Source organism: Anopheles aquasalis, chromosome 3, assembly GCF_943734665.1.
Source record: "Anopheles aquasalis chromosome 3, idAnoAquaMG_Q_19, whole genome shotgun sequence".
Classification (NCBI taxonomy): domain Eukaryota; kingdom Metazoa; phylum Arthropoda; class Insecta; order Diptera; family Culicidae; genus Anopheles; species Anopheles aquasalis.
The window spans coordinates 59,181,049-59,193,548 of NC_064878.1; the positions used below are offsets into that span (position 1 = coordinate 59,181,049).

At 48.3% G+C, this 12,500-nt stretch overlaps 1 protein-coding gene across 2 annotated transcripts in view; it reads right to left on the bottom strand.

Moving 5' to 3' along the window:
- Positions 1–12,500, bottom strand: part of LOC126577016 (uncharacterized) — a 124,702-nt gene that overhangs the window by 60,668 nt on the left and 51,534 nt on the right. For both annotated transcript variants that reach the window (XM_050238376.1, XM_050238375.1), the window contains exons 2-3: positions 194–1,920; positions 1–97 (exon numbers count right to left, since the gene is read on the bottom strand). The exon at positions 1–97 is cut by the window's left edge and continues 546 nt beyond it. In XM_050238376.1, the coding sequence (XP_050094333.1) occupies positions 1–97; positions 194–1,920 (1,824 nt within the window). The remainder of the gene's footprint in view (positions 98–193; positions 1,921–12,500) is intronic.

The following is a 12,500-nucleotide window of genomic DNA, read 5'->3' on the forward strand; positions in this document are numbered from 1 at the left end:
GATGATTTGTAGCTGAGTGCCAGGGAGGATGACTGATCTTCGCTAATCTCCTCATCGTCATCATCGTCATCATCGTCCACGTCGTCGTTGGAGTAATCTGGAATTCAGATGGCAAGGGTGCCAAGGGAAACGTGTGTTTAGAGATCATCCTTTGACCTTCAATCTAGATCTTGACGATGCATAGACAACTTACCCGATCGTGCCCCACTATCACAGGAATTGAGCCGCTGATTGCCGACGGAATCTGAGCGGAAACCATACGGTAAGCCCGGTGCCGAGTTGGCCTTGGTCGAAAACTGGGAGCGCCGGGAACGATGGCCCCCGGCGACCGCTCCACCATCGAGTGATTTATTCTGGTCGAACTTACGAAGTGACTCACTGGACGCATACCCCAGCACGGCCCGGTTCACGGTCAAGCTGTTACCCGGTATGGCCTTGGGAAAGATCGGTGAGCTTAGCGTCGCTGGTTTCTCCTTCTTCGTCAGATAGTTTGGCGAATTGCCGGTTAGCGTGGCGAACGTGGGTGAACGTGTTCGTCGGATTAGCGAGCTCTTCAACGGTTGCTTCTGCTGCGTTGGCGTCGTACCCGTTCCTCCGCCAGCACCAGCACCCGACGATGACGGTGATCCATAGTCGTAGTCGAAACTTTTGGAAAATGCATCCGTACCACCACCAGCGCCACCACCAGAGGTACCGGTAGAACCGCTTGTCGCACTGTAAGCTCGCTCGATACCACGCTCTTCCTGTTCCGGTGGTCTCCGGTTTAGGCGCCGATCGTACTCGAAGCTGCGTGAGAATACCATCCCCTTGGGATTGTGGTTTTCATTGTCCACCACCGAGAGGAATATTCGAGTGCCGGGCTTAATGTCCCCGAGACGTGTTTTGTTCGATTGTTGCTGCTGTTGTTGTTGCTGCTGGGAGTCTTGGAAGGCAGGAGGAGGTGAGAGGATCGGTGTGACTGGCGGTGGACTTCCATCAGCCAGATTCCGCTTGATGGACAGACAGGCCGGTCGGTTGTTGAGGGAACTGGAAGCGCTTGGATCGATCTTTAAGATCGTCACGTTATCTTGCCGTTGCATCTTCTGGAATTGTTGCTGCTGCTGCTGCTGCTGCTGCTGAGGATGCTGACTAGTAGCACCCCTAGGGCCCATCCCTTTACCACGCGTATCATTACGATTGATTAAGTCCTCCAGCTTACTTCCAGGCCGTCCACCGGCAGCGTATCGGTTTTCGTCGTACTCGATGTACTTCCGGGACACTTTGGCTACTTCCGGTATTTGGCCAGACGTTCCGCTGACACCACCAGCACCTCCATACTGATAGGCAGCCGGCCCGGGACGCCCTGGAGCACCGAGCGGCGGTTGACCGCTCACCTGCACCCAGCCAGATTTGTTGAGGAAGATTTCGTTCTTCTTCAGATTCTCGCCAAACAGATAGGTCGGCTTACCGCCGTTCGCCGACGTCCGGTAATGCATGTTGGCGCCGGCGACCTCCTGCTGCTGCTGTTGCTGTTGACCTTCCCTTGATGGTTCTTTGTCGTCACGCTTTCCCGATTTCTTGCTGCTGCGCTTCACGTCGTCGTCGTCGTCGTCGTCATGTGCACCACCATCCTCGGCGTCCGTCGCCGTGAAGAAGCTATCGGACGAGGTCGGATCCTGCCGACTGCTCACCGGAAGCTCGGGCAATGGAAAGTCGATAATGTCGCACTCATCCTGGCCAGTGACCCTCGGGTCCAGCCCCGGCTCATTACCACCCACTTCGTTCGTGTGCCCTTCCTCCTCGGGCGTCTGTGGTTGCGGTTCGATTGATGAGTTCACTGCTGGCGGCAACTCATCAGCAGGGGTTACTGCTGCTGCTGTTCCTTCTGTCGCTGCTGCTGCTGGCAGTTCGCTGTTCCCGGTTGGTGGCTGGTCCTTTGATCTGTGGAAGAAAGCGGATGAAAAGGGTGAATGGAGGTTGCTGGTCAGGCGGATTGGGCTGGTTTGTAAAAAATGGAAATGGCCGGAAATCCTATTAAACCACGGGGCGTAATTCCGGTTTCGAGAAATGCGGTGAGAGCAACGCAACGTGAACGCAAAAAGAAATCAAATTAAAATCCAACTGCTCCGTCCTGTTCGATTGTTGGAAAAGTGCCGTAACCGGATTGACTTACGGCCAATTTTTTTCATATTCGGCTTCCGATGGAATTCGTGAAGTGTTTTTAATGGAGCACGTTTTCAATCCCATGGTTGCTTGGTTTGTTCTCGGACACAACAACGAGTCACTACGCAAATCCTCTCTGCCCAAAGCCTACTCGTGTAATTAAATATGCTTGCCACAATGGGAGACGCACACTCTTATCACCGAGATGTCAGAGACAGACAGATAAAGAGAGACAGAGATAGAAAGAGAGAGAGAGAGTGAGGTTTGCGTGGTACCGGGCCACAGAATATTCTTGTTTAATGCGCACCCAGCGCCATGTAAGAGCGAATTTAATTAAATTCTCGAAAGCTTCTGCTAGGCCAGCACCACATGCATTGTTTCTGATAACGTGGAGCTATCAGCTCACCTTTGTCGATAGACTGGACCGGATTGGATAAGTTTCTTGTTTGGTTACGGTTTGGTGGCTCCAGAAAATATTTGGTTTGTGAAGATGCTTCACTCAATTGCTAGCTTCTGGAAAAGCCTTTCTAAGCAAGGATTCATTATTTATTTTGAGGATTGCTTGGTGAAAAATGAACCTTTCAAGAACGGGCCCTGAATTGGTGTGCCCGAGCAAAAAAAAAAAAACAAAGTGGAAACTGAGCCTTCGAGCGGTAAGCCAGTACCATTCCGGAGTATTGGGGTACTCGGCCAACCCAACCAGGCCAACCCGTTTCCGCCGAGGCCTACGCAAGCTAATGAATTCTATCTTTCCATGCTGCCAGGAGCGACCAAGGCCGAAGCCGTTCGAGGTTTTTGTTTTTCGGAGCACCAAACCCACTTTTTTTTTATCTTCCAGAAAACATCCTTTCGAGAGATTCCATCGGCCCGAGGAGACGGAGTCCAGTGGTGAGTGGATGAGTGGACGACCATTTTCTTCCTGTCAGGCGCCACCGGCAGGCAAATATTTACTGTTCCCGATGCCTTTTCATCGTACCCGGTACCCGGTGCTTCAGTCAGAAGGGCTGCGAAGGCGGCGTTCCGAAGCATTCCGTACTTTGGCCATGGCAGTAACAAAGGAGGAAAAATGAGTTTTCCTCAGAAACAAGCAGCCGCGTGGTCGGTGAGCAAGACTTTGTTCTACTTACACCTCGACCAGCGAGGGGCGTGTTGGTAATTAGTTTTAGCGTCCATGGCGTCTTTGGTTCCAGAGCCAGGCATCCCCTTTGCTCCAGAAGAAGAAGCAGAAGAAGGAGGCACTCGAAGGTGGTCGCCACCGTCAAGACACGATGGTGAATGACACGAAATGCGTTGCCTTTCTGGTGTCGCACATCGGACCGCGTAGGAGTTACGTCATTTTCAACGAAACTGATCACTGGCTGCTGTCGTGGCGCAGAACCGTGACACCAGCGGCAGTGAGTGAACTGGTTGAAATCTTGTCCAGAACAAACGGCCACATAAAACTGGCTGACAAATGATGGAACTGGTTTCCGTCAGGTCACGATGCTCCTGCTGCTGGTCGCATCATCCATCCGGCAAGTGTCGTGATCCGGACGGATGGACGGAACTTTTCTAATTACTCACCGGCTAAACCACGGACTGGCTGGCTGGTGGCCAACAGGGTTTGACAGTTTGCAGCACTGTTAGATGTGATCACATTGTTCAAATCACAGGTGTGCGAACGAGGACGGAGGACAGGTGTCCCGGGGTCTGCGTGGTGCCACCAGGCCAGGTTCGTTACCGAATTACGCGTCGTGACAAGCAGCCTGGACCAGTTTGGGCAGGGTGGTAGTCATTTATCATTATTTTAAAGCAGATCACTCCATTGGATTCGCTGAGTTGGTACATTAATACCAGCGAAAATCGTGCCAATTTCGTGCTAGCACGCTGTTGAATGGGAAGGGCTGGATGAAGATTGATTTTGATAACATAATTAGTGCGTAGCAGCAGCAGCAGCAGCAGCAGCAGCAGTAGCAGCTGTCATTGTGGTACGGTTTGTGGTCGGTGAAATTTGAGAGCGCATTGTTGATTAATGTAGAGCTTCGTGGCTTGAGCAGTTTGTGCGATGGATTAAACATTTCAATACGCGAGTGGTTCAAACGGTTCCCGGCAGAAATGGGTGGTTAAAGCTATTGCTCAAGTTCCGTGGCGATAGAGGAATGTTAATAATTTATGGTGGCTGCCAGATGATGGTTAAATTGAATTGGCAAACACATTCTGACAGAACTATGCTGCGGCAAATATTCTTACAATTCTAGCGAACCATTAGAGTGACTTTAAATTGGATTGTGTGTGAGCTTTGGTAAACAGAGTTAATCATTTTAGTTTAGCACATTTGAAGGTGATAAAAGCGTCGGTTGATTAAATAAAATTAGCTCATGTTATAATGTTTGCCCATCTCTAGCATGCTCTATTTGGATTTAATAAAATGAATTAAAGAGCGAACTAAATTAATTTTATGAACAGGTAGAGATAAATGAGAGTGGAAGTAACGATCATTGAAAATTGAATTTCATGAACGAGCAAACTGATATTGAATAAAATTAACGATCAATCGTAAAAATATCATAGAGCTAGTATCGCTTGACATTTCCGGTAAGTGAATCAAATGTGCATTAAGCAGGGATCCGTTCGCGTTGAACAATATATTACTTTCAAAATATCCTACCAGAAAAATGCCACAAAAAAGTGCTTTCAATTAAGCCGACATCGTTTTCCATCCGGCATCTGAAACAAGAACATCCAACGACTACCACTGGTCGTGGGGCTTGTAGCTCCGTCACCAAAAACCGAACGTAAGCCCACTGCCGTCCGCCCTAATTCTATTCTAGCACTCTAATCAAACCGATTGGGTCACATCTGCTAGCAATGCGGCCGCCAATCGTTTACGGGGCAATATAAAATGAAAACTTCGGAGAAGAAGAGCGGGCTCGTTAAAGTTAATTACTCGCACTGTCCGGTTGGTGGGCTGGAAAAGCCGGAAAAGCCGCTGGACTAAAGAGAACAACGTTAGCGCTAGAATTGCACGTCCGTTACTGTCCAGCTGTTCGGAATGCCATTTAGAAACAAGAGCACAGCTGCCTCCTTGCGTCTATCGTGGCGCGCTTGAACCGAAAGCTGATCAGATTCCGGTGAGCTTTTTTCCGATTTTGCACATTAACCAGCCCGAGACTTTTTCGTTGCTTCGATTGAACCATTGCTCTATACCTTCACGAAAGGCCCTCTCGCTCTCGAGTGCTTAAAGAAGAATTAAGAAAGAAAAAAAAAGCTCGAGAAACACGCAGGGCGGAAGATGAGCCCACATTAACGTTGTCTCTGGGTAGCGCCCGAACACCGGGGCGAGCGATGATTGGAAAAAAATGGAAAACGCAAACGAGAACATAATTACTAATCCCCTCAGAGGGCACTGATCGCAAGCGGCTTTGCGCAAAATGCAACGCGTGTACCCACCGGCGTAATGCACGTGATGACTGGCTGATGAGGGGACAAGAAAAGAAAAAAAAGGAAAAAAAAGGTACACCTTCTATCCAAGCGTCATCGAGAGCATGTGGGATGTGGATGAAATGGAAATACGAGTATAAGCGTGGATAAGCCTTCGTAAGTTCACTCACCCTTACGCCGTGCTCGACCAGATTGTCAGAAACTTTGAGGAAAATCCGCTTAAAAACCCATTTTCCATTCTTTTTTTGGTCCCTTACCAGAGCAGAGCTGGTTACCTGGGTGACGTCTAGATCGCAAGCTTCATGTGCACAGTAACGGCAAACAGATGCATATGGATCATGAACTGAATCAAATATTCCTCGAGAATCCTCTTAAGTTACGGGTGCTACTAATTGCACAATTTAAGCTATGAACTCAAATATGACTTGACGGTTGTTTAACATTCGCTCGCGACGTCGTTGAACCGCACAGACCCTAAGCCGATACCCGAGATATCGATATCGACTGGTAAGTGCGCCCGGAAGCGCTCTATTTCCTCCGATCCTATTTTGTCAATCACGGTCCTGCTGACACATGGCGAAAACTCGGGAGCTTTTTCTGGAATGTGCAGTGTGTGAGTTAATTCCAACGCCGCCGAGATTCATGAAACACTTTCCAGATCGAAAGGGAGCTGTAAGCCGATTGGAGGTGACGGCCGCGTCTCCACGTGATGACGGAATCGAGCGTCGGGGTTTTACGAGCGAAATAAAATGCCAGCGACTAGCGGCCCTCGGGGGACTTCTTAACGCAACGATGCCATCTTGGCAGCCACCGAGCGCACATCTGCGGCCAACGTGCTCCGTCGCAGCATCAACCACAAACGCGATTCGGAGCAGCAGCACCGGCACCAGCATCCTGCGTTCCATTTAGTAAGGAACGCAGAAAGGATAACCTGCGGCCTTTTCAGGCCCTCAAAATGGGGACGGTGATGGCGCCCTTCCGGCAGACTTCTTCCGATTGAAATCGAGCGCACGCAGCTCGAAGCGCATACATATTTACGCGAGGGAAGTTTGATTTCGAGCGTGTTGGTGTTGGTTTTGTTGCCGAATTTTTATGCCTTCCCTTCGGTGGATGAAGCGGTTAGCATGAGCATTCAAAGGGTGTGGTGCACCGGCTGTGTTCCGCGTTCCAGCGAGCAATGGTAATGTGTTTATGCGTCTGTTGGAATGTTCAACTCGCGGAAAGCTGAAAGTGTTTGGTATTAAATTTGAATATTTATATATTCCGGAAGAGTAATGGTGCGGCGCTTAGCACATTACTGACCTATTTAGATCAATGATAAATGGGGCACCTGGTTCGTTGGTTCCAGTTGAAATAATTCCATGGGAACTGGGATGAAATGTAGATTTTATTAAAATAAACTGCTGGAAGGATTGTACGAATCGTACAAGATATACTTTAGCATAAAGGAGTTTTTCTTAGAATTCTCTGCCATTATTTTTAGATCAAGTTGATTTAATTTGGTCTGTGGATGTTTTACGATTGCGAGTTAGCACTCTTGGCATTTATTTACTGGAGCTTTTAAACAATTCATCTTACGTGAAGGTTTAAATTTATGAAATTGACATGACAAACATGACAAGCACTTCATGAGTGTTCTGCCAAAGTGATCAATTCAAAAGCTACTTCATTCCGTAGCTCACCTTTACGCACCTTCTCGTAAGCCCCTATACTGGTAGTTGTTTGGCAAAATCTCTCAACACGCTAATCGTTAAACAACCGCTATAGTAATCCACTAAAGCGGTCCCACGCTGAGCACCGTGCAGCCAACAAGCGATAGCACCATTCCCCGCCTCATTCCGCAGCATGTGGCCGTAAGTTTCACAAGAACTATCGCAAAATGAGGTTGTTATGAAATCATTAAAAGTTGCGCATCCTCTAACGGAACACCATTATGAATATAGCATAAAGCCCATGGCGTACGGCTCGGTACGAGAAAGTTTGCGCTTTGCTGGGTGAAAATGTAATCAATGTATCGACACCGCCCGGTGCGCACCGGGTGCTGACACCCAGGGAGGGGTTCTTCTAATAACTTCATCGACATAGCATCGTCCTCTGTCGAAACCAAATGCTGCTTGGACGTGGACAATTCGGTGAATTTTGTGGTTTTGCAGAAGACGATGCAAAAAAAAAAACGAAATCCAGCAAACGATTCCCAAAATACCGTACTCGGAATCTGTGCTCTCTCTATCGGTATTGGGCGATGTTTAGTGATCGTTTAAAAATTCATGTCACTCGTTCCCTTTTTAAAGATGGGACAAAATTAGTGGCATCGCTCCGTATCGTACCGTGCCCGACCGTTCACATAATCTCATTCCGGAGATTGGCTTAAAGCGCTTTTCGTTTCGATTCAATGGGTCCGGCCCATTAGTGGAAGGAATTGAATGTTATCGGGAACCATCTCCTACAGCACCATCACCTTCCATCGCCGCTTCCATCTGCTGCTGTTAATGCTGCTGCTGTTCGGTTGCTTCTCCAGTTCCCCTAGAACCTTCGCATTCCCAGTATCGATTATTATGCTTTGGTATGTATTTAAATGGAGCGAACTGTGGCGTCAGTGACACCCTCGACGGTTCGAAGCTCGACGATGCTCGGTTGGTTCGGTCCGGTGTTCAGGTTCCTCTATTCATACCGCGCTCGAGCTGGGCTACCGCTTATTCTCTTACTTTGAAGCAACACACCATTCCACCCACCGACCGACCGATGCCGGATGCTGAGCCTAAACAAGCCCTAGATAGATGGCGTCCCCTGGATGGCACAAAGATAATATTTTACCCGAACGTTGTGCCGACGGGAAACTTTGCACTTTGCAAAAGGGACACGTCTTGGGCCTTGGCTGAGCCGGCCACCCAGCCAGCCAGCCAGCCAGGGCAGACGAACGTTTCGATTGGGCTTAGCAGTTGTATGCCGAGGTGTTGAAGTGAAAGCAAAGTCAATAACGCTGCGGGCACTATGGCGGGAGATGAGTTTCGAGTGGCCTGTCCTGCCCCTTTTTCCACTTCTCGTGTTGGAAAAGCGCTCGCGAGGAAGAAGGAAAGGAGTGGAAGAAGATTGAATTTTTCAAAAATAATTAATGTTCGGTGGAATTCCGGAATTTCACGGCGGAAATGAATGGCGGTGGCCCGTCAACTTGTACCCGGAACAGACAGAGCAAATTTGTCAAATATTTGTTATTTCAAAGTTGTTGCTACTGGTTATTATTGGAATGCTGGTTGCTAGCATACCGTAGCTAGTTGTTGCTGTGGTTTAGTCGAGGCCGATGGAGACGCCTGGTACCGGATCGATGGAGGTGCCTAGTAGCCCGTAATTTGAACGGCTCTTAAACGGCTCCTTTATGGCTATACCTTTGTGTGGTATTGTTCATATTTAATGTAATTTAATAAATTTTTTCCGACAAACCATACTAGATGAGTCTCAGTGCAGATCCAACAACAAAAGGGTCCATCGACTTCAATACCATTTTGTTGCTTATCGCTCGAGCGAGGTAGCCTTACACCAAAAAAGCCATCCAACCGATCATAAATACTAAACCACAACAATGAAGCGAGCAGCATCGTCCATCAGTGTCACACCCAACGTTGTCTGAAATTCGAGGCATTCTCCCGGATCCCAAACGAACACCGAACAATGCTAAACCGCGCTGGCACTGGCGATCAGCAGCAGCGTAATTAATAAACGAAAATGGGAGATAATTCTATCGATAAATATTTACCGCCATTTCCGGGACCGCGCATTTAATCTGATAGTGTGAGAAGCCCGACAGGAAGTCGGTCTGCGGGAACAAAACAATTTTATAGCCCACCCTACTACGGTGCCAGTGCGCTAGCGAACCGGAAGTGCCAGTCGTCGTCTCCCATCCAATACCGGCTGAGGTGATTTGAAACGTGGAAAATACAGAATGTACTAGCGCAATACGCCTAGCTAATGGTTTGTCACTTGTAAGGGCGATTACGGCGGGAGGAGGAAAACTTCACTTTTCTTGAGAGATGGTGAGGGGGAGGGTGCGTGAGTAGACAACAAGAATTCATCGGCATGATTGATGGGTCACTAATGGACTTGAAAGTTTGTTTTCGATTGTTTGTCGCTCATCCGGAACCGAATCTCGGTTCGGTGCGCGTCTTCAGTTTCGGTGAAGGGACATCCGTTAGGACAATGCCAAGTGGAAAGTCCCGTTTGCCTGATGGACTATTACTGATGACAAAACAGACAGGACAGGATGCTCTGGTTGGCCGCGCGCGAGTAATACATTATGCAACATCCATCCATCCATCCATTCAGCCATCCATCTATTTCGCAAATCGAATTGTCTGATCCACGGCATTAGGCATCCTGCATTGTTCTGGGGAATCCTGCTGAAGCGATGCCACGTCACAAATCCAATGTACTCAACGCAATTAATTAGCAAGGTTATCCGTAATCAGCACATTGACAAAGGGAATGCAAAATAGCGACAGAATCGATTCACGTTAATCGGATGAAAAATCTACAAAATTTCCATCGTATTTCCATTCCCGATTGGTACGACCTCACATACACAGAACAAAACAGTGTTGACTGTGGAGGCAAATCCATTGGCGCGTGCGGGTCGTTAAAGCTAATCAATCCGGTTATCAGGCTTCATTGAAGCAGATAAGTCATGGCCGATATCTCCTATCCAGTCTGGCTCGTGCTACGACCAGATAAGGACTACCACAAAGCGGTCGAGACAGTAGGTCGAGTGTTTCAAACGTGTACGACAAGCGCGGCGCAAGCTGCATGCTACCTACAGCGCCGGTTGCATATCAATTGGCTTGCACGGTGGCATTTTCCCGAAAAATTAATGTATGAATTGGTTTTTCTCGGTAATTATGACAGCATTTTTATGTCGCGCGAAGGGAGCTCCCGGCATTAATGGGACTCACTTGACCGCTGCGTTCACACCAACACAGCTCAATGGTAATTGGATGTTAATCATTCCCTTTCGATTGGAATTCAATTACACTTATCGATGGGTTGTACAATGCGTGCTGCGTCCAATCATTGTCGTTGACCAGGAGTCGGAAAACAATGCTTTCGCTTCCTTTAACAGCTCGCTAACGATAACTCACACGTCAACAAACATTTTAGCACCTACCGATAAAGAGGAAAGCGTATGATGACTAACACCAGGGCATCTCTATGAATTCTCGTTGCGTGAATCATAGCTCGCTTATTAGTCACCGTGACCGAAATCAAACAAACACCCTGAACTGCACTACACTCCAGTATGCAACAAGTCTCATTCGTTGTGTGTTTGTTTGTTCCGGGATCCCCATGGATTAACTGCCAGCCTACAGAGCAAACTGACATCTCTGCCGGAAAATTCACTTAAAGCTTTGCGCAGTTGCTGAATTGAATGTTGAATTTTGCACACCGATTCCAGTGGCACACCATTTTCCACGGTAGGTGTATGTGCCGAGCTGCACACATACACCGTTTGTGCCACCGGATGGCACAATAGGCGTTATCGGTATTTCCGGACTGCCATGTCGCACCGTATCGATCCCGATCACCACCGGCTGCCAGAACACGGGATGCAGACGTAGAGGACGAGACCAGCTGGCTGGCGGCGCGCGTATATGTACAAAAGGCAAGCACTTCCGTTCCGTTATTCGCTTCCTGTGCTCGTTCCTCGTTCGCAACCGGTTGCAGATTGCACAAAGAATGAAGAGAGGCGCCTGAAATTGCATAGTTTTCATTATGCACTCATTGAACGGCACCATTTTGGCTTGGCTCACGGGATGAACGGGCTGCGTGAGCGCTGTGTGTTTGACAATTCAATTACATTTGCATCACTTGATGCTGCTGGGGCGATCGATGCGTACGTCGGACCGATCAGACGTTTGTTGATGGCATTAAATCAAATATTTTTTATTCACATTTCACGTTGCATCTTGTCCATGGCAGCGAACATGCAGTGCTACCATTGGCGCATAACATGCCGGGGGAAACAACGGAGTAAATTGGAAACTAATAGTTGCCGCGTTTGCACTGATTTACGCCACGTGTGTTTCATTTCGTTTTAATGACGGTTGGCAGAAGGGGAATGTGCGAAGGAATGTTATAAAGTAGCGCGCCAAATGTACAAAATAGCAGATTCCAGTTGGACACCATTGCATTGTTGCAGCGAACTGCTAAACCATGCTTTATGTAACGCGTGAATGCAGTTCTTTCGAGAACCATTCCGTCTGGACTGATAATGTTCCGGAAATGGGACGTAATGCGCCAATAAAATCCGGTTGAATGAACTGCAATCCCCAATCGGCCGTATTAAAGCTGCAGACAGGGTATGATAAGTTCCAAATCGGGTGCTCTTGTTCCGCACGTCAGCTGCTCACATTATCAGTATCACATGCGCTACGCGTAAATGGTTTCTCCTTTTGTGTTTGGAAACTTGGTACAGAAATTATCTTAAAACGTCGCCCACAATAGGATGCTGCGGATAAGATCATACGGTCAAGTGTCGTGCCTTTGGCTCGTGACTCATTCGTAACACTGTCCATCACGGGATCACACCGCTGACGGCGAGCATGACAAATGGTTTTTTTTCTTCCTTCAAACTGAGCCCAGTATTCCGCGTGATCACACAACAACAAACCGACCACTCCGCGTGACATGATTCAAACGGTCGCAGAATCAAAGACAACTCCTTATCGCACCGGCACAGGAGTAACATGACCATCGATCGGCACTCGCTTGCATTGTTTCGATCGATATCGGTCGTTTGGTATCACCCAAAACTGGTTCCATCTGGTTTGGTGAACCTATCACGAGGGCAGCGACCACGAAACGTGCTCACTAATCCTTCGATTCGAATACGGTACGGCGTTTTGGTTTGGGCTTGGCGCTAATTACCAACCGTACTCCAAAACACGACCTGA